This window comes from Salmo trutta, chromosome 9 (genome assembly GCF_901001165.1).
Source record: "Salmo trutta chromosome 9, fSalTru1.1, whole genome shotgun sequence".
Classification (NCBI taxonomy): Eukaryota; Metazoa; Chordata; class Actinopteri; order Salmoniformes; family Salmonidae; genus Salmo; species Salmo trutta.
The window spans coordinates 27,274,024-27,294,521 of NC_042965.1; the positions used below are offsets into that span (position 1 = coordinate 27,274,024).

The window sequence follows — 20,498 nt, forward strand, 5'->3', positions numbered from 1 at the left end:
GTTATTTAATTCCCTAACATTTGATGGGTAGGCTGTAGTATTTATAATTAATCAATTAGTCAAATTAATTGATCCCATGCTTCATCCTTTTTTCGAAACTGTCTTTTCCAAAGATATCTTATATATTTGGAGGTACTTATCGAATTGTTTCTAGGATTTATGTTTTGCTAGGTTTTTTCCAGACTGTCTGGCTAGCATAGTACGCAGTCATAGACTGTTCACAGTAGTCTCAATTTCGATCAGGCATTATGTTAATCAAAACCTGGGTCCTTTCTCAACATGGTTTGAAAGCGTCGCGGTGAGGGCAGGTGGAGAGCAAGGAGGTGTGCATGCTAACGTTAATTTTGTTCTCATTTCAAATACCGCAGAATAATATACATTTCCAAGTCCAAACGTTCCAGTCGTTGCATTAATAAAATATATTAATGCGTTATTCAAGATGTTTACTAAATGTAGCACAGCTAACTGTTGGTTGTAGGGCTAGCTGGCTTGTTCCTTCGTCACGCACTTGTCATAACTACACGGTTAGCTAATTTAGGTAGCTAGTTGGTGATTTTTTTTTTCAAGTATTAAAATGATTTTATGTTGTTGGTGAGGGTATACTTTTCTCAGCATGTCCCAAAATAACTAGCTACCTACGTTATATTATGGAAAGTGGGTTGCTTGCTAGCGTCTTCTAGGCTAAACTTCCGGCGTAACTAGCTAGCGAGCCAGCGTACTAATTTAGCTAGCTAATGACATGAGATTACTCAATCGTGCTTGCCTAAACCCAGTTAACGCACTGCATTTACATATAGGTAGGTGTCCAATGTCACTTCATTATTTCCTTTGAAATGCATTCCTTGCATAGTGAACTGTTTCTAGCAACACCACCATTACTAGTTTGGTTTGAACTGTTAGCTAACCAACTAACAGCATCTCAGCTGAGAGCACGGTGAGCCCTCCCTCGGAAGTGAGCATGCGCACAATGTCTTGTAAACAATGAGACGATTCCAGACGGTCTTGACTTGAGCATTGTGTCTGTTTCAACAGTTTATCCTAGCTGAATATTAAAATGCATTTCAGATCATGAACGATAAGCAGTTAAGATGATGTCTGGTAAGTAGGTAGATACGACTTTTGTCATCAAATATGTGTTGAGATAGCGTGTATCAATAGCATCACCATAAAGACATGAGATATCAGATTGTTAATGCACAAAAATAGATATTAGGACTGGCACTTGGGCGTGAGCATGACTGAGATTGCATCGACGGTGATTGGAAATGTTCCCTGTTTTCTCTGAAATCTAGGAAGTTTAAAAACATCGAACGCAAAATGCTTTTAACGTGCTTCATTCCATACAAATCTAGATTTTGATCGAAGCGTTTTTTGTGAGCAAAGCTTTCGAATCGCCCCTTCCTTTCATGGCTTGCATGTTTTGTGAACCTGCAAAAAACCAAGCGGCACGTAGACTTGCGTTTCTTCGCTGTTTGATGAATCAAGAAAGGCTGACTGAGTTTATTTCTGGGTTTTATCATATTCAGAGTCAGGCTGTGAATTTATGTTGTATCTATGCTTTGAAACAGTTCATTAATGGCAGAGCCCTACTTATGGTCGGTCTCGAGGATCATGGGGAGTAAGGTGCACTTGTCAATTAGCTCAAAAGGCTGGGTTCCAGACAAACATTGAACTTTTTCAGTTGGTGGTACCAGCGTCACACAATAGAATACATTTGAGTCATTTTATAAAGTAATTGACAATGCTTTATTAGGAAGTGTAATAGACTACTGAGATGATATTCAATTAATACCTTGTTACACATATCATGTCCAAGCAGGAATGCATGATTCAAAATATGTTGACATGCAACTTAATCCAGTGATTATGAATGTTGGGTTAAAGAAAGTAGGGCTCCAGAATTTGTAGAATAATTTTTTATTTTTTTCAATAGGGATGAATTTGCCTTAATCTCTTTGTGCACTAATATGATATATATAGGCCTCATTCAATTGTTTCTAATTCACCACCCGAGGAAGTGGAAACTCAAAACACATTAGCTAGATAGCTAACTCTAAATATAACACCTACTGCTAGTAGCCATGTATTCATTTAACAGTAAATGTAATGTCCTAAAACATTTTTGCATTAAGGCCTAGTTTACTCGGCATGGCCGATGCACAATTTCTCTCGCTCCGTATTTCAAAGCCATATCAGATATATTATACCTTCAGAAAACTGAGACCCGCCTCTCTTTAATATGAACAACGAGTTGCCTCCAAAGTAGTTTTTTCCAACAATTGCATTTTGAAATGTTATACAATCACGAGAAAGGGGAGAGAGTGTGAGAGGCTCATGCATTACAGCAGCCGGTCCCAGCGAAACAGGCAGGCACAGCGGCAGGACAGACACTTCTATTACAGAAATAATGCACTTTACTGTTGGAACAAATTACGTTTTTATCCGCCCCAAAAAATAGGACGTTTTGATTGAGGTGACCAGGTACCTCAATCAAAATAAAAACATTTACTGTCACTATCATTACACAGCAGTTTGTATCTGAATGTGATATCATATGATGTGTTACCCTCTGACTGCACAGGTAGCCTAGCTGAAGCATGGAGGCGGTTCTGAGCAGGCTGAGAGGGCTGAGTGCAGACGAGCTGCGAGAGGAGTTCACCAGGGCCGACCTCAAGTGCGGCCCAATCACGGCCACCACCCGTGCCATCTTCGAGAGGAAGTTGGCCCGCGTCCTGGCGGGAGCCGAGGGCAGCAGCAGCGCCACAGAGACGGACAGCAGCAGTAATGCCACCACTACAGGCCCAGCCACAAGCAGTAGTGCAGCGGCGGCCAGTGCTGCAGAGCAGGCCAAACCAGTGCCGTCATGTGCTACATCAGCAGCGACTGGCACTGACTCTCCTAAGGCTGTCAGTGATGAGATGGACTTTGGTTACGGAATGGGGCTCAATCCCCCAGAGGAAGAGGAACTTGGCCTGACAGTGAAGTCAAGGGCCCCTTTTAATATCAATAGGGAAGACACTGGCTCTCAGTCTACAGCAGAGACTCCTTCAAAGATGGCCCAAGTGTCACCAATGTTCTATGGAGTGTGTCCGTTATGGGAGGATGTCTTGGCTAGAAATGGTAAGAAACTGTTATTTCACCTGGGCTGATGTAAACTATCTCTGCTTTACACTTTGGGCTGTTAATCGGTCAAACGTGTATTTGTCATTATTTATTTTCCCACACAGAAATGCGAAGACAGAACTGTTGGCTGGCTAGCTATTGGGTTGCACAAAGTGCAGTGCGCATCTTCTGTATGTTGACCATGCTGTCACACTACGCTCAAGGTCCAATTCAAACATTTGATGTTGCTTCTCCATGACATCATGCTGTTCAGGGGTTATTTTTGTTTTGAGCCATCAGTGGTTGAGATCCATAGCACCTGTCACCTTATGGCTTTCTGCATTAGCATCGCGACAAAAAAATGTAGTAGTAAGAATTTGAGCTGCTTTGCTTGTAATGTCGACAAAATAACTGACCATTAGCTATTCCATTTTGAATCCAGTTTACATTCTGGAATGTTTTTAGTTGTAGGTAGATATAAAGAGCTATCTATAGCCTATAGAGAAACACGTTTTTTAATGTACATTTTTTCTCTCACTTCCAGAAAGGGCCCACGTGTATGGTGATAAGAAGGAGGCTCTTCAGGCTGTGAAGATGATGAAAGGAGCTCGCTTTAAAGCCTTTGCCAATCGAGAAGATGCTGAGAAATTTTCCAAGGGAATCTGTGACTATTACCCCTCTCCTAGTAAATCCACCCCATGTGTCTCCCCTGTCAAACCAGGCCTGGTCTTCTGCAAGGGTGAGTGCTGGGCTGAGAAGGACAATTATCTCTCCTTACAAAAAATACATTAGTTTGAAAAATATGCAAAGTCAGTGCTTTTCAAGGGTGTTTGGATGGCATTTCATTTCTTGGACTTGTCCAAATTTTTTAACGAGTAAATTGTTTATCACATATTCTGCTGACCTCTGTTTTAATCTGTCGTCTCCATCTCTCTTGTCTGTGGCACTAGACAACGTCCCTGTCATGGAGGCAGACACCATCAACAGGGAAAGGGCCAACAGCTTCAAGAGCCCTCGCTGCCAGGACCTGACAGCCAAGCTGAGGAAGGCTGTGGAGAAGGGGGATGAGGTAGCCTTCAGTGAGCTGGTCTGGAGCAACCCACGCTATCTCATTGGCTCTGGAGACAACCCCACTGTTGTGCAGGTGAGTCAGGGAGGAAGTCAGCCAGCAGATGATTACAGTGAAGTATCACAAAAATAGGTAGTCAACCACATAGAAAGATATGACTCCTTCAGATATGACTCAGTAATTCTGTTGACCAAATAAGTTATAATATTCTAACAGAACAGATCTATTACTCTGACAATTTAAGTATCAATCCTATTAGTTTTCCAACCAAATAAATGTTTCTAACCACAGCCAGGCCTCTGTAGTAAATGGCTGTGACAAACAAGTTGTGACCCAACACTGACCTGCACTACTTTCCTTCATCAATGTCTGCTGTGTGTTCCTAGGAGGGGTGTCGGTACAACGTGATGCACGTGGCAGCAAAGGAGAATCAGCCTGGTGTCGCCCAGCTCCTGCTGGAAACTCTAGAGAATCCTGACTTCATGAGGCTCATGTACCCAGATGACCTGGAGGCCATGCTGCAGAAACGCATCCGTTACATCATAGACCTTTACCTCAATACTCCAGACAAAGCTGTGAGTCTCCTTATCTCACCCTTTCTACATATGTACCTGCTGATAGATTTAACTGTAGGTTTAACACCGAAGATATCTAGCCGAAACATTTGTGCAGACAAGGCTTTTAGTCGATTCCCCTGTGCAGACAAAATCATTTTAAGAAATTGAAAAATTAAGCTACTTTTTGAGTGCAGACCTACTGTGTTTTTTTAAGTTGAACTGTAACTGACTGGTGTGTTTTGGATTGATTTGCCTCTGTTCATAGTGTATGTGTGTTCTGTCTGTCGCAGGGCTTTGAGACACCACTCCACTTTGCCTGTAAGTTTGGTTGTCCAGAAGTGGTGAATGTCCTGTGTTCACATCCTGATACGGATAAAAACTGCAAGAACAAGTACGACCAGAAGCCATCTGATGTGAGTTGCTCCAGATATATACTTTTTTAAAAGCTAGCTAATGACTGCTCATTGATCCACATGACTTTTGGATTCCCTGAAAATCTTCTGTTTCCTGACAGGTTATTTGTGAAAGAAAAAACAATACCCAAGAGGTGAAACAGAAGATATGTGTCTATTTGGAAGGTAAGGGCACTTCCTCCCAATCACAGGACTTGTGTTTTTCTTATCTTCCCTGTTTACCCCAAAGCACCTTCTCTTCTGTCAACCACAGATCGCTGTTATATACCCTTACTGAGGGCCACAGACAACTCTTCCCAGCCTGTCATTGGTGCTCCCTGGTCACCTGAGCCATCAGAAGCTCTTCCTCATTCGCTGGCTCCCAGGCTTACACGAAGTCCCATGGATCCTGTGATGTCTGTTAGGGCATTCGTTGGCCCACTCAGCCCATCTAAGGTCATTGTCATATCATGTCCTCTTTCAACTCGCACTCTTTTTGTCTTCTTATCACCCATTTTCACACTTTAGTTCTATATTTTTTAGCTCATTATATTTTCATATGGGAAGCTGTTGTTAAAACACAGAATGTACAGTGCATTTGGAAAGTATGCAGACCACTTCACTTTTTCCTCATTTTGTTACGTTACAGCCTTACTCTAAAATTGATAAAATAATAGTTTTCCCTCGTCAATCTACACACAATACCTCATAATGACAAAGCTAAAACAGGTTTTTATAAACTTTTGCAAATGTATAAAAAAAAAAAAAACTGATACCTTATGCATTCGGTAAGTATTCAGACCCCTTCATTTCTTCCACATTTTGTTATGTTACAGCCTTATTCTAAAATGGATGAAAACAAAAACATCCTCATCAATCTACCCACAATACCCCATTAAAAACAAAGCGAAAAGCAATTTTTTGACATTTTTGCAAATGTATTAAGAATAAAAAACAGAAATACCTTAATTGCATAGGTATTCAGACCCTTTGCTATGAGACTTGAAATTGAGCTCAGAGATGCATCCTGTTTCCATTGATCATCCTTGAGATGTTTCTACAACTTGATTGGAGTCCAAAGTGCATGCCAGAGCAAAAACCAAGCCATGAGGTAGAAGAAATTGTCCATAGAGCCCCGAGACAGGATTGTTTCAATGCACAGATCTGGAGAAGGGTACCAAAACATTTTTGCAGCATTGAAAGTCCCCAAGAACACCGTGGCCTCATTTTTAAATGGAAGAAGTTTGGAACCACCAAGACTCTTCCTAGAGCTGGCCGCCTGGCCAAACTGAGCAATCAGGGGAGAAGGGCCGTGGTCAGGGAGGTGACCAAGAACCTGATGGTTACTCTGACAGAGCTCCAGAGTTCCTCTGTGGAGATGGGAGAACCTTCCAGAAGGACAACCATCTCTGCAGCACTCCACCAATCAGGCCTTTATGGTAGAGTGGCCAGACGGAAGCCACTCCTCAGTAAAAGGCACGACAGCCTGCTTGGAGTTTGCCAAAAGGCACCTAAAGGACTCTCAGACCATGAGAAACAAGATTCTCTGGTCTGATGAAACCAAGATTGAACTCTTTGGCCTGAATGCCAAGCGTCACGTCTAGTGGAAACCTAGCGCCATCCCTACAGTGAAGCATGGTGGTGGCAGCATCATGCCGTGGGGATGTTTTTCAGCAGCAGGGACTGGGAGACTAATTAGGATCGAGGGAAAGATGAACAGAGCAAAGTACAGAAAGATCCTTGATGAAAACTTGCTGCAGAGTGCTCAGGACTTCAGACTGGGACGGAAGGTTCACCTTCCAACCGGACAACGACCCTAAGCACACAACCAAGACAATGCAGAAGTGGCTTCAGGACAAGTCTCTGAATGTCCTTTATTGGCTCAGCCACAGCCCAGATTTGAACATGATCGAAAATCTTTGGAGAGACCTGAAAATAGCTTTGCAGCGACGCTCCCCATCCAACCTGACAGCGCTTGAGAGGATCTGCAGAGAAGAATGGACAACTCCCCAAATACAGGTGTGCCAAGGAGATTCGAGGCTGTAATCGCTGCCAAAGGTGTTTCAACAAAGTACTGAGTAAAGGGGCTGAAAACTTATGTAAATGTGATATTTCTGGGGGTTTTTAAACTAAAAATCTGTTTTTGCTTTGTCATTATGGGGTATTGTGTGTAGATGTTTTAGAATAAGGTTGTAATCTAACAAAATGTAGAAAAAGTGAAAGGGTATGAATACTTTCCGAATGCACTATATGTAAGATTAATTGGTGTCCCCCTTGCAGGCAGATGAGTTCCGCCGGGTATGGAAGACACCCCCAAGAGACAGGGCAGGGCACTTCCAGCACATCCTGAAGTCTGACCCTGACCGTGGAGCAGAGAAAGTGGGCAGGTACGTCTAGAAAGCCCAAAGTTGAACAACTTCATTCAATTTTTTACCAGCTTCTCCAACCACAGTGTTATGTTCTCCTCCCTCACAGAGTCCTTGCCAGAGAGCTGGGCCACCCCTGGGCTGAGTACTGGGATTTCCTGGACAGTTTTACAGACCTGTCTTCTGCAGACGGCCTCCGTAAGCTGGAGGAGTACCTCAACAAGAAGGACTTCAGTCAGCGTGCACACGAAGAGGCAGGGGAGAACGAAACCAGCAACCGCTTCAGAACCCCTTCGCCAGGTAATGTTATCCCCACCAGTTGCTATTGATAAACTGTATAGTACTGGTATTGAATTCGGTAGAAATGAGAAATGAGAGCGATGATACAGCCATCAAGGTCTTGAATTGATGCTCCCATACAACTTTAGATTGACCAGTAAATGCATTTTTTGTGTGCTTCAAATGAACAGTTTCCACTCCTCTCTGCCATTTACAGGCAAGCCCAAGAAGTTCTGCAACTCTATCTCAGTGGGGGCCTTCCTGGACGAGGGTGATGACATCAGCCTGGAAGAGATGAAGAACCGTCAGAACACGGCACTCACAAGCATTACCTCCTCGGCGTGTTCTAAGGACAGTCTGGTGGGTGCTGTGGGCGGACTGGGCCTCCGTGAGTTCCACATCCTGCCTGATGACCTCATCGAGACAGCTGCCGAGCGAGACCTCCTGTGCTCCTCCGTGTCAGAGAGCCTCCTTTCGCCCATCTGCGACAACGGCCTGGGCCTGTGCCCCTCCACGGGGGCGGAGAGGACTCACAACGGGGATATGATGTCCCCCCGCGCCTCCTCATCCCCCTCCTGCCTGCTGTCGCCCATCTCCAACTTGATGGTGGAGTTTGAAAGGATGTCCCTGCAGGATGGGGTGGACAACCCCACCAGAGACAGGGAGAGGAGGAGGAGCGGGGGATACAGGCACGGTGGGCACAGGGAAGGACTCTCTCGGGACGACCTGGCATCCGGGGTGGGCCGTCTCACGCTGGGGGGTGACACCAATGAAGACTCATTGTTTGAGAGGGGCTGTAGCTCAGAGGCCGGGGACAGGGAGGGAGGGGGGTGGAGGGGGGCCTGTATGAGCGGGGAGGTGCAGGGAGAGGTGGTGGTAGGGATGGTGGACAGGGCCAGTGGTGGAAGCGGCAGCTCGGAGGAGTACTTTGTGGCTGAGGAGAGCTTGGAGGCTCTGGGCCCAAGGACTAGGGTGCTGGGGCCAGGGACCGTGTCAGGGCGCACACTCTGCGCCAGATCTAAGTCGTGGGATCACGGGGGGAGGGATCTGAGCAGCTCAGGATCATCCAGCTCCTATAAGTCCCTGGACAACTCCCATGAGTTACTAGCACGGACCCCACCTCGCATCAGAAGAAGACTTTTCATTGAAGGGTGAGTGATGAGGTTTAGGGTGATTGTTCTGAGGTTTTTAATTACACAACAAGGCCCGAGAGTGTGTGATATATGGCCAATATACCACGGCTAAGGGCTGTTCTTAAGCACGACGCAACGCGGAGTATATTGGTATATTGGCCATATATCACAAACCCCCGAGGTGCCTTATTGCTATTATAAAATGGTTACCAAAGTAATTGGAGCAGTAAAAATAAATGTTTTGTCAAACTACCCAGTTTATAATTAAGGATAATGTACTAGAGCTGACTGCAGAGGCGAGCTGCTATGTATTCGGTGGGGGAAATAAAGCTGCACAGTGGGATAACTTCCTGCTTACAGACATCAGCAAGCAACAGCAGAATTCAAATCTGCCAAACCCTTCAACCAACCTCTCTTGTTCTGTCTGTTGTTTCAGGGATTCACCAACCAAGTTGGACAGAGAGGTCCTGTTGGCAGTAGAAGCCACAGACATCGACCCCTCGAAGTTCCCCAGCATTCAGAAATGGAAAAGCACAATGCAGACATACACCTCATCAGACATGCAAAGGTATGCATGTCTCCATGCATATGAACAGTTGTCACTGCCTGCAAGTTGCCTTGTAAATGTGGAAACACATTGACAAATGCTTAAAATGTCAGTTGCTATCGTATGGAAACAACCAAATAAATGCAGACTGGTGGTGGTATTGTTTCTGTTTGTCTTTCAGCTGGCCCAGCTCTGCAGTGGTAAAAAGCAGACCCAGGGTACATCAGGCCTCTCCCCTCACACACGGCTCTCCTGTCAGCAGCCTGGTGTCCCCTGCTGGTGGCCGCTTCAGTCCCGCCCGACACACAGGCTTTCCAGACTTCACCAGCCCCAACCGCTACAGCCCTGCACATGCCAGCTACATCCAGCGCATCCGCCTCAGGCACTTCAACGACCCCTAGCCAACTCCAAGCCCTGACCGAGCCTACCCCCCCCCCTGGCCAGAAACAATAGGCTACAGCCCTGCCACCACGGTGGTTAAATATGCCAGAGCTCAAAACCATGTACCTAACAAAATATGCACAAGTGTCTTGAAGATTTGTATTAATGATGTATGGTACTACTTCTATATATTGCATACATACAAGATTCTCAGTATGTCGGGTCGTGATGTACACTCAGACTTAAAAAAAACAAAAACAGGTTTCCTTCAGTCTGTACTTTGTACTGTATGAGTGTTGAATTGACAATTAATATTATTCATAGTAAGTGTGAAACACCTGTGTCATAGCTCAGTCAACTTTTTTAATAACCAGTAATACAGCTGCACTCCCCAAAACATTGAGTAGATGTTCGTTAAACTTCAGAATAGAATCGTTGGTAAGATTCACTTAACTGAAAATAGCTGTTTTTAAGAAGTAAAAAGAAATGTCAATATTGTAAAGTTATTTTTTTTTAATGTCAGTCAGTAGCACAAAACCAACTTTTTATGTGTGTACTAAACCAACTGCCAGTTATTTTGTTTCTTCAAAGTTCAGGAATTGCCTTAATTTTCTGAAACGATGGACCAGTCAGTCTCCATGCAGAATCAGCCACATCCTGTCCAGTTTGGTTGATGCATCCTGACAACAGCATAGCAACCACCATCGGACTGCAGCTCACCCAACAAATGGCTCCAAAGCAAACATGGGGAAAATGGTAATACACTGAATTTGTCCATGTTTTTATTTTATTTAATTAATAAATAGAGATGTGTTAATTTTCCAGGTACCAATGTTTTTGTGCATCATGTAATTTGTGTTGTCTTCACACTTAACTTCTCTTTTAACGACTGTCGGCCTCACACAATAGCTGAAAGGTAATCTTCTTGAACTGTTCTTGGTTTTTCTAAAGGTGTCAGAGTAATGCCAAGCTGTACATAAGAGGTTACTGCAGAATGCAACAAAGACATGTTTACTCATTTGTAATCAATGGCTTATTAAATGTGAATGTGCAAGAACCTGACGTAGCTAAACTCTACGAAGATAGTTAACACCATTAAAATAAGGTCCATTTACAAACTGCTGTAAAAAGAATGGTCTGCCTGCCAGCAAAGCTGAATATAGAAATCAACAGCTGTAAATCCAAATTGAATAGGAATCACCCTTACTATATAGATTGTCACTCTTAGTATGAGAGATGTAATATTGAATGTGAATAAAAAATCTTGATTAAAGGCACCAACTTTTTCATGGAGAGGATTGTATTGTCGTTCTCGTGTTCACAGGTGACACAGATTTCGTTCTGGTCTCCAAATTTTTTATGAATGTGGAGTTCTGTAAATTGCACCTAAATACTTAAACATACTTATTGTGCTTTGGCATTCTGTGCTTCTTTAAAAAAGGATAAAAACTATTTCATTGTGAATTTTCTCCTTTTCTGTATGTCCAGGTCCTCATTTGCTTTTGACTAATCAATAAAACAGTTTCCTCACCTTTGAATTGTTGTCCTTTGAGCACTTTCTAATACTGCCTGAAATGGCGGTGTCACCCTTATTCTCTACAACTGTATATTAGTGCCTTTAGTGTGACAGTGGCACACTAACAATGTGACACTTCATAAACCATTCAAATTAGTAACAAATTACTAACAAACAAATTGTAATTTGATCCCTTCAAGCTTTGTAGTGCCAACACTACGATGCATCAGATTTGCTGTTAGACAATATCATGGTTTTTGTCCCAGCTTGAGTTAACCCTATTTTATTACTTATTTGGTGTACTATTGAGGAACACAAAACATTTACGTGACCATGTGTCCTTTATTGCACGTTTCTACTGAACACCACTGTATCTAAACCTAAGAGGAAGCTTTGATCCAAATACAAAAGGACAGCATGAGAAGCATTTACAGAACTACAGTAAATATGCCATACTTTGGACACATTATTTTTGTTTAATAATCCTTTATCACTTTTGTCTTTGAAACTCGCATACTGTTTACATTCATAATAAGTGTTGAGTGGGCCCTGGCAGTCATCACATCAGCTTTCTGAGTTAAGAAGGGCATGGTTACACCAACAGTTCATTGAGAAACCTGAATCAATACAAAATCCCCTTCAGCTTAATACAAAATCAAGACAGGAAGGGCACAGAGTGGAGTATGTTGAGCAACTTTTACATTCAGCATCACTATGTCAAGGGAAATATAGTATTCTTTCTAACAATGATATCTACATATATTTCAGGATGTTGTGTATTCCTGGAAATAAACATAACATTTTTGAAGACACAGCTTGTCCAGAAAAAGTGGTCTCTTGGCACAACCTAACTCAGGTATGGGGTAAATTGAGCATAGGAACAGGGTAAATTGAGCTGCCTTGGGGTAAGTGGGTGGTGGTGCTGGTAGGACAAAGTTGAATTAATGGAAGGAGGGTTGTGGTATATTGAATGTCTTAAATGTATGCCTACTTTCAGATAAAGATCTCGCTGTTCAATATCACTTACCCTTCCATCTCTTGACCAGTTATCTGGGACAGGGATGTTTCGATGTGCCAATTCATTGGCAAGTTCTCTGTGTTTGAGGCTACTAAGCCCATGATACTGATCTGCGAGATTCTTGATTTGTTTATCAAGCTCAGACTCAAAGTCATCAGATGAGACCTTGTGTTCCTCTGCTACTCTGTCATAGCCTCGCTTTCACACAGGTACATGTTTGTTACTGTACCTCTTCAGTGTATGTTTTCATTCCTTGCTGCTGCTCCTCTCACTTCCTTGGCTGCTCTGTCAAGAACCTCAAGGGGGGGCTAGATCCCTTCTTGTTTTACAATTCTATACACAGGCATGATATTGTCTGCTCTGTATCAATACAAATTCACTATCTTGAGTTCATATGCATGACACATTGCAAAAATACTATGCATATTATAAAACTGACAAAATTCAACCATCATTTGTCATGGTGGTATTGGCTCAAGTTACCCCAAGGCAAACATTTTGACTATATTAGCCCACACAGCTACAAGGATGCACTTTCATGCTAAGTTTAGGAACTCATATTGTAGCTTGTAGAGACCCCAACCGCTGTACAAAATCTTAAAACTATCTACATAGGTTTAGATACAAGCATCAGATGGCCTAGCGTTTAGAGCGTTGGGCCAGTGACTGAAATCAAATACCAGAGTCGACAACGTAAAAAAAAAATCTCTCTCGATGTTCCCTTGAGCAAGGCACTTAACCCTAATTGCTCCACGGTCATCATTGATCATGGCAGACCCTGGCTGTGACCCCAACCTTTGAGTGTGTCTCAGGGGGAGGTGTGACGTACAAAAAAAACACATTTCCAAATCACGTGTAGACTTGTAGATGTGTGAAATAGGACAAATATAAGCACCTGCTAAATTATCATGGAACTTATAACACAAATTCATTTAACTTTGTGAAAATCAGTTTTTGGGCCCTAACATGCTTACCATATGGTTTCTTCCTTCCCAGACTCCATGAAATGATGGCCTCTTCCTAAATATTTGGTCACATTATTAGTTTTGTGCATGGTTTCCTAGAAACAAGCGGTGGCTCAACTTACCCCACTTTCCCCTAGTTGGCAAATGATGGCAGGGGAGTTGATCACAACAAAACACCACAGAATATCTCATTGCACATTGAAGTTACAAAATTAACACCAAAAATAACTTTCAAGACACTTAAGCAGAAATCAAGAGCCATTCAGTTCACCCTGCGACCGACATCTGAACCTCTCAGAAAGAGAACGAATGAATACTGTAAGTGGAACATGGTCAGGTCCGTGTGAGTTTGTCCGGGGGCATGAACCCTGAGTCTCCCAGTGTCCTCAGTGCCACCCTGCCGCTGGGGCGCACAGTGAGCCAGGTGATGCTGCCGTTGTTCAGCCCAATCCTCAGCCAGCCCTCTGGAGGAAACTGCAGGGCCCTGAGACATACAGACAGAAAGAGATTGAGACTGTTAGAGCAACCGATACACCCTGATCTAACAAATATACACATCTGTCATGGGATGCTGGCAAGCACATCATTATAGTCACAAAATGCAAAAGATATAAGATAGTGGAATTGCTACACAAAGTCATGATGATTAGCATCGTCTTGTTGAATGGGGCTTTGCTCCAGCTTCAGCCTGCCTTGGGAGACCAACACACCTGCACACAAAATAGCGGATGACATTGGCATGACAGACGATGATCTCGTAGCTGTCCTCCTTCTGCTTGGGGTCAGCGCGGTGGATGTAGCGGCGGAAGGCAGCCTCGATCCGGGCCCCGTCCTCGTGGTACTGCTGTAGAGCGGCAGAGAGGTCCACAGTGGTTGTGTAAGACGAGTGTTTGAGCTGACCTCTAACCCCTCATTGCATTGCACCGAATGATACATATAAGCAGACAGCTGTAACTATACTGAACAAATATAACCGCAACATGTAAAGTGCTGGTCCCATTTTTCATGAACTGAAATAAAAGATCCAAGAAATGTTCCATACGCACAGAAAAGGTCTCTCTCAAACTTTGTGCACAAATTTGTTTACATCCCTGTTAGTGAGCATTTCTCCTTTGCCAAGATGATCCATCCACCAGACAGGTGTGGCATATCAAGAAGCTGATTAAACAGCATGATCATTACACAGTGGGTGGGCCTATGCCATCCTAGGGACACCCATGGCTGCATCCCTGCCCAGTCATGTGAAATTCATAAGTTAGGGCCTAATGAATTTATTTCAATTGACTGATTTCCTTCTATGAACTGTAACACAGTAAAATCTTAGAAATTGTTGCATGTTAAGTTTATATTTTTGTTCAGTATAGATAACAAGTGAAAGGGACACTGAACAGGAGGTAATATGACAGACACACAGGCCGTTGAGAATCCAGAATGGCCATCTCACCACAGCGTCAGGCTTCCAGTGGGTGACAGGAGGCACAGGTTCGATGGGTGCCCCTTCTCTTAGCAAATCACAGCTCACCAGCTCCACCCCTAAACCAATAACATACCGGAAGATTAAAGTTAGTTAGCGGTGAGTATTGAAATACTCATCATGATTCATGACATTTTTACATCTGAAATATCTGAGATCAAAGCTTCTGAGGCTGTTATCAGATAGAGCCTTGGTATCAGGTGATGTAAATATCTGCAAGATGTATAGGAGCAGGTGACCAGCCCTTCTCCTGAATAACTACTGGGGCTGCTGGCTTTTGCTCCTGCTCTACACAAACACACCTGATTCAACCATATGGTCTATGGATTCAGTTGAATCAGGAGTGTTAGATTCAGTCTGAGAAATCCTTCAGGATGGTAGCTCTCCAGAAGGAGATTTGGTCACTCCTGATGTACGGTTCTGGTTAGTCTCATGGGACCTGGATCTGAATATTGTATATACTCCGGAATACGCCTCAGCTGTAAAGTGAATATTGTACATACTCCGGAATACGCCTCAGCTGTAAAGTGAATATTGTACATACTCCGGAATACGCCTCAGCTGTAAAGTGAATATTGTATATACTCCGGAATACGCCTCAGCTGTAAAGTGAATATTGTATATACTCCGGAATACGCCTCAGCTGTAAAGTGAATATTGTACATACTCCGGAATACGCCTCAGCTGTAAAGTGAATATTGTACATACTCCGGAATACGCCTCAGCTGTAAAGTGAATATTGTACATACTCCGGAATACGCCTCAGCTGTAAAGTGAATATTGTATATACTCCGGAATACGCCTCAGCTGTAAAGTGAATATTGTATATACTCCGGAATACGCCTCAGCTGTAAAGTGAATATTGTATATACTCCGGAATACGCCTCAGCTGTAAAGTGAATATTGTATATACTCCGGAATACGCCTCAGCTGTAAAGTGAATATTGTACATACTCCGGAATACGCCTCAGCTGTAAAGTGAATATTGTACATACTCCGGAATACGCCTCAGCTGTAAAGTGAATATTGTACATACTCCGGAATACGCCTCAGCTGTAAAGTGAATATTGTAAATACTCCGGAATACGCCTCAGCTGTAAAGTGAATATTGTACATACTCCGGAATACGCCTCAGCTGTAAAGTGAATATTGTACATACTCCGGAATACGCCTCAGCTGTAAAGTGAATATTGTACATACTCCGGCATACGCCTCAGCTGTAAAGTTTGCTGGTCTATGGTTCTGACCTGGGAGGTATTTGCTGATGATGTTGGCAGTCTCGGTGGCCCTGGCCATAGTGGAGTGGACCATGATGTCATACTTTAACCCAAGGGCAGCCAACCGCTGGCCAGTAAACTCAGCCTGCTCCTGACCTGCAGAACACAAACACATAGTCCCCAAAATTAGCAGGCTGCAATTGTGAACCACTTTCACCCCCTCTGTTGAGTGCTGCTGAATATGCTCTTCTTATTCACTAAAACTCAACTGTTGAGCTGGAGAGTAGAGTTGAGAACTAGGTCTATGTTTCATGCCTTTAGTAACATGAGTACACAGCAGCACAGGGTACACAACCTAAAGGGGTGAGGATTCTCTCATGGTCTCCATTGCCACTCAAGTTGTACTGGGAGTGTCTGATGAGGAGGATGTTGCGTGTGGCTTTGGGTTTCCCATTGTCCTGCTCTGAGCTTGGGTCTTCACTGACGATCTCCTTCTTCTTCCCATTTGTCAACAGTGCGGACGGGTCCCGCCTAGTACAGTACAGAGAGAACAAATCAGTGATGTGTGTTGTGGTTTACTTCTCTTGATGACATGCCAAGAGCCCAGACCTGTCAGGTTATCAACATGTCGCTGGCTGCTAATATCAATCAATCACACTGACTCAGTCAGACTAAACTACTTGACCCACATCATCAGATCTGACCGCCCTCTCTGTTTTATAGTAGTCTGCATCAGACTTAGCTAATAAAGGAGGCATACTTATCCCAGTTGAAGTCCCAGGCGTTTCCAGTAGATGCAACAGTGCGGTTCCCCGCTGGCTGTGCAGCTTGCAAAACATTGAACAGGCTCCACCGAGCTGCTCGCGTGTGGCCGAAACAGCCCTGGTATTCAGCTGCGGCAGCCGCAACAACCAGCACCGCGGATCCGCCAGCGAACCCACACACTATTTTAATTGTCCTCCGATATGACATGTTGTGAAAAACGATCGGTTCTGTGAAGTGCGTTTGCTAGGTAGCGAGCTAACTTGCTAATGCCGCCGAACGTCTGCAGTAGAAGAGATTCCTTTCAAGAACTGAGCAGCCAGCGGTCTCGAGGAGCGGCTAATCCTGACCTAACTAGATCAGCCTCTGGTCTGGTCTGTGGATTTACACCCTTTCTATGTGCTGGAATAGAGTGAATACCCTCCAGCGACTCTTTAATCACTACCTAAAAATACGTCCAGTCAAAGATTATGAAGGTACTTGGAATCACTTAACAAGCTAGCAGCTAACTAAAAAGGAAAACATACAGCGCGTGGAACTATGGTGTCTCGCTAGAGCCAAAAACCCAGCTAGAGCAGATATTACGATCCGCGAAAGCGCTGGACAAAACGAACGCTGGACAAAACGAACAAATGATTCACCGTTAGAGGGCGCGCACAGCCCATGAAACAGATGCCAAAGACTTCAATTCAGCAGAGGAGCAGAGATTGTGGAGGTCCTTATTATAATAAATAATGTGTATCTCTTTTGGCGTTTCACTCTCTACCATCACAGTAGGGCCAAAGTCAAAAGGAATGTATATGTAACAAAGGTTGCATAAAACGATAGTGGCGAGTGACTGGTTTAGATATGCAAACCATTTTTTTTAACAAAATGAAATATATAAAATCCGATTTGAGGGTGAATAAAACGTGTGGCCTCTGGCTGTAACCTAAGCACCACATTACAGTCCTCTTCGTTTTGCATTGAACTAGGTTTAAAATATATGATATTATCTTCAACCTAAGCTCCACCTTTCAAGCGGTTTTGTGATCTCACTCGTGGGCTGGATCGCTAGAGTGGGATTTCTAGTCTTTCGGAGCGCAGTATATTTTTGCTTGTCTATCTTTGGATCTGTGTGCGTTTAACAGTAATAAAGACAGATTTGCTGAATCGTTAAATGAAGATATTTCAGACTGGATCTTTACATCTGTATACCGCCTCCAATTGGAATAAATAATTGAGGAATGTGGAAATTACAGAATGCCCAACAGCGTTGGAAAGAGATTTAAACCCACCAAATACATCCCGGTATCTACTGCTGCCACTTTTCTTGTAGGATCCACCACCCTATTCTTCGTTTTTACGTAAGTTTTATTCTTGTTTAAGTCCTACATGCTTCTGTTAATAGTCTACACATAATAAAGCGTCCTCATTAGTATCAGTCCTAGCCTCGGTCCGATGATCTGTTGGTAACCAATGGCTATTACTGTGACAAGTTTTTGTTGGAGATCTTTATGCTGTTATGAATGGTTTTATAAAATGTTTTGGCTGTGCACGGAACAGGCTATTATTGTCTTGTACTCGTTTTGGTAACAATGTTTAGGTGTGTCGAGGCATTATGGTAGAAACTCCTTTGTGACATGTAGGCCAACTTTAGGCTATATTTGTTTTCCAAATGCATTTTCTTTCTAGAATAAACGTCACTGGACACCCCACTCAAGCTTGAAGTAGCCTAGGAGGTAGGCACATAGCGGGTATAGGTTGCTATGAAGCCGTAGTCCGCCATACTTGCCAGCTAGTTTCTCCTTTAGTTCTACGGGCAAAACAAGCAACGGAGCAGCGAATTGTTATATTGTTGCAACTGGTAGCTTGGGTTATGGATGAGTTCAATATTGAATAGGAATACTCTCTCGCCTTCGAACTCTACATCTAAGTGTTTAACGGGACGTTTAACGGGACATTTACTCCTGTCACTCAAGTGCATGCTCTCTGAAGGTTGTAGTGTTTCGAGCCGTACCGCTGCACCTTCATTATGGAAATGTTTGTGGTTTACAATGAGTGACGTTTTTCTGAAGGTTATTTTTTCCACCCTTATTTGTTTTGTTCTAGACACACACACACACACACGGTCCCACGTCATGGATTGCATTCCTGATTTACCCTGTGATCTACTTCAAGTGCATAATTTATAGACAGGCTAATAATCTGATTGTAACATTTGGAGTACAGCCTTGGCCTGCTGTAAATTTGAATCTGCACTTAGATTTACAGCTGAGTCTATTTGCTTATGGAGACTAGTGGTATGACTGAACTGGTGTGATTTATTGTCTATGTTGTGGTCAAATAGGTGGCACTTTCTACTCTGGCTGGTTTAGAGAGACTAAAGTGAAGCTTTGCTACACCACATTACATGTTATTTGTCCTACACCTGTTGTGTGACTCATATGTTTTGCTAAAAGGACCATCAGATGTTCTCATGATGTGATACATAAATCATCAGGTGTAACATTATTTCATGTTATGATTATGATATCAGCCTTTATTCCATGACACCGTTCTCCTTCATGCTGTTAAAAGCAGCTGTTTAAACGGGAAACTGGTGCATGTAATTATTTACAGACAACAAATAGAAAATCATCAAAAAACAACAGCAGCAACGTAAAGCAAATGGTTACAAATGTTTCCCAGACTAAACTATTCAGGATATATATATATATATATATATATATATATACACATTTGAGGGAGGCTGAGAGTGTAGCATGGCTTTTGTACTGGGGGTTAATGGTTTAGATTAAAGGAAACCTACGGACTTGGCTTGCCCTGTTGCCCAGCAATCTAGATTTGAGCGTCAACAACAAGTCCCTGGTTCCTCCCTGGCTGTAAGAGGCTTTGCATAGACAAATGGTCAGATGAAGAAGTAGGCTAATGCTGTAGCCCTGATGTGCTAGTTGTATGCATTGTCACCACAGTAGGTGATACAGTACTGTGGAAAACTTCGTAGGTCCCTCTCCAATCTTCCAGTCCTCGGTTTTTCTGCCCAGCTTCTCTATTGCAGCAGGGGTTCCAGTCAAGCTGTGTTCAGGGCTAGATAGATGGGCCAATCATTGACCCCCAACAGATGGGTAAGGATTAGGATTTTATCCTGGTGTTGCTTTGCTCTTTGATTTCTCATGCAGTTACATTTTCAGAGGATTGGGCCATGTATAATGGAACCCCCTGGGGTGGAATAACTGTACACATACATCCACACTAAAATATGTGGGGCACACATGCTTTACACAATAGGGAAAGGGGGATACCTAGTCAGTTGTCCAACTGAAATGTGTCTTCCACATTTAACCCAAATTTAACCCGATTATGGCGGGGGGGCTGCCATAATCGACGTCCATGTCTTCGGCGCCCGGGGAACAGTGGATTAACTGCCTTACTCAGGGGCAGAACGTCAGATTTTTACCTTGTCAGCTCGGGGATTCGATCCAGCAACCTTCCGGTTACTGGCCCAACACTCTAACCACAATACTCCTCAATACACCACAATGCTCCTCAATACACTGCAATGCAAAACAACATTCCACAGTGCACCACAACACAACACACAGCAGGAGACCCCATAGATGAAGCCCCATGTATACTATGTTTAAAGACCAGTGAGCCATCTCCCTTCTCCAAGCCATAGAGTGAGTCATTGTGGGCCATGTGATTGCCAGCTCTTCACACAAATGTCATATCAGGCAT

At 43.4% G+C, this 20,498-nt stretch overlaps 3 protein-coding genes across 4 annotated transcripts in view; 2 read left to right on the forward strand and 1 right to left on the reverse strand.

Moving 5' to 3' along the window:
• The first annotated feature begins 155 nt into the window (after window positions 1–155).
• LOC115200337 (ankyrin repeat and LEM domain-containing protein 2) lies at window positions 156–11,364 on the forward strand. 2 transcript variants are annotated; one of them, XM_029763318.1, is made up of 13 exons: window positions 156–323; window positions 2,582–3,120; window positions 3,647–3,841; window positions 4,053–4,246; window positions 4,558–4,746; window positions 5,019–5,141; window positions 5,243–5,306; window positions 5,395–5,576; window positions 7,401–7,507; window positions 7,596–7,786; window positions 7,983–8,916; window positions 9,335–9,466; window positions 9,627–11,364. In XM_029763318.1, the coding sequence occupies exons 2-13, from the start codon at window positions 2,598–2,600 to the stop codon at window positions 9,844–9,846; spliced, it is 3,054 nt and encodes a 1,017-aa protein (XP_029619178.1). In that variant the 5' UTR covers window positions 156–323; window positions 2,582–2,597; the 3' UTR covers window positions 9,847–11,364. The 2 variants fall into 2 exon arrangements, with proteins under 2 accessions (XP_029619178.1, XP_029619177.1); XM_029763317.1 differs by lacking the exon at window positions 156–323 and adding an exon at window positions 335–1,098.
• Window positions 11,365–11,664: 300 nt separating this feature from the next.
• LOC115200338 (serine/threonine-protein phosphatase PGAM5, mitochondrial) lies at window positions 11,665–17,317 on the reverse strand. The gene is made up of 6 exons (XM_029763319.1): window positions 16,777–17,317; window positions 16,372–16,547; window positions 16,047–16,172; window positions 14,770–14,858; window positions 14,036–14,169; window positions 11,665–13,809 (listed from the first exon to the last, which is right to left on the reverse strand). Exons 1-6 carry the CDS (start codon window positions 16,986–16,988, stop codon window positions 13,659–13,661), a joined length of 888 nt encoding a protein of 295 aa, XP_029619179.1. The 5' UTR covers window positions 16,989–17,317; the 3' UTR covers window positions 11,665–13,658.
• Window positions 17,318–17,814: 497 nt separating this feature from the next.
• LOC115200339 (probable palmitoyltransferase ZDHHC8) overlaps window positions 17,815–20,498 on the forward strand; it is a 106,239-nt gene continuing 103,555 nt past the window's right edge. Inside the window, exon 1 of the mRNA XM_029763320.1 lies at window positions 17,815–18,124. Within this exon, the coding sequence (XP_029619180.1) occupies window positions 18,021–18,124 (104 nt within the window). The 5' untranslated portion in view covers window positions 17,815–18,020. The remainder of the gene's footprint in view (window positions 18,125–20,498) is intronic.

Excerpts from the sequence above, each read along its gene's own strand:
- LOC115200337 (XM_029763318.1), top strand. The coding sequence starts at position 2,598 with ATGGAGGCGGTTCTGAGCAGGCTGAGAGGGCTGAGTGCAGACGAGCTG. Across the intron at positions 4,747-5,018 it reads TCAATACTCCAGACAAAGCT|GGCTTTGAGACACCACTCCA; the intron begins GTGAGTCTCCTT and ends TGTCTGTCGCAG. Across the intron at positions 5,142-5,242 it reads ACGACCAGAAGCCATCTGAT|GTTATTTGTGAAAGAAAAAA; the intron begins GTGAGTTGCTCC and ends GTTTCCTGACAG.
- LOC115200338 (XM_029763319.1), bottom strand. The coding sequence starts at position 16,988 with ATGTCATATCGGAGGACAATTAAAATAGTGTGTGGGTTCGCTGGCGGA. Across the intron at positions 16,173-16,371 it reads GAGAATCCTCACCCCTTTAG|GTCAGGAGCAGGCTGAGTTT; the intron begins GTTGTGTACCCT and ends TGTGTTCTGCAG. Across the intron at positions 14,170-14,769 it reads ACTGGAAGCCTGACGCTGTG|CAGTACCACGAGGACGGGGC; the intron begins GTGAGATGGCCA and ends GCCGCTCTACAG.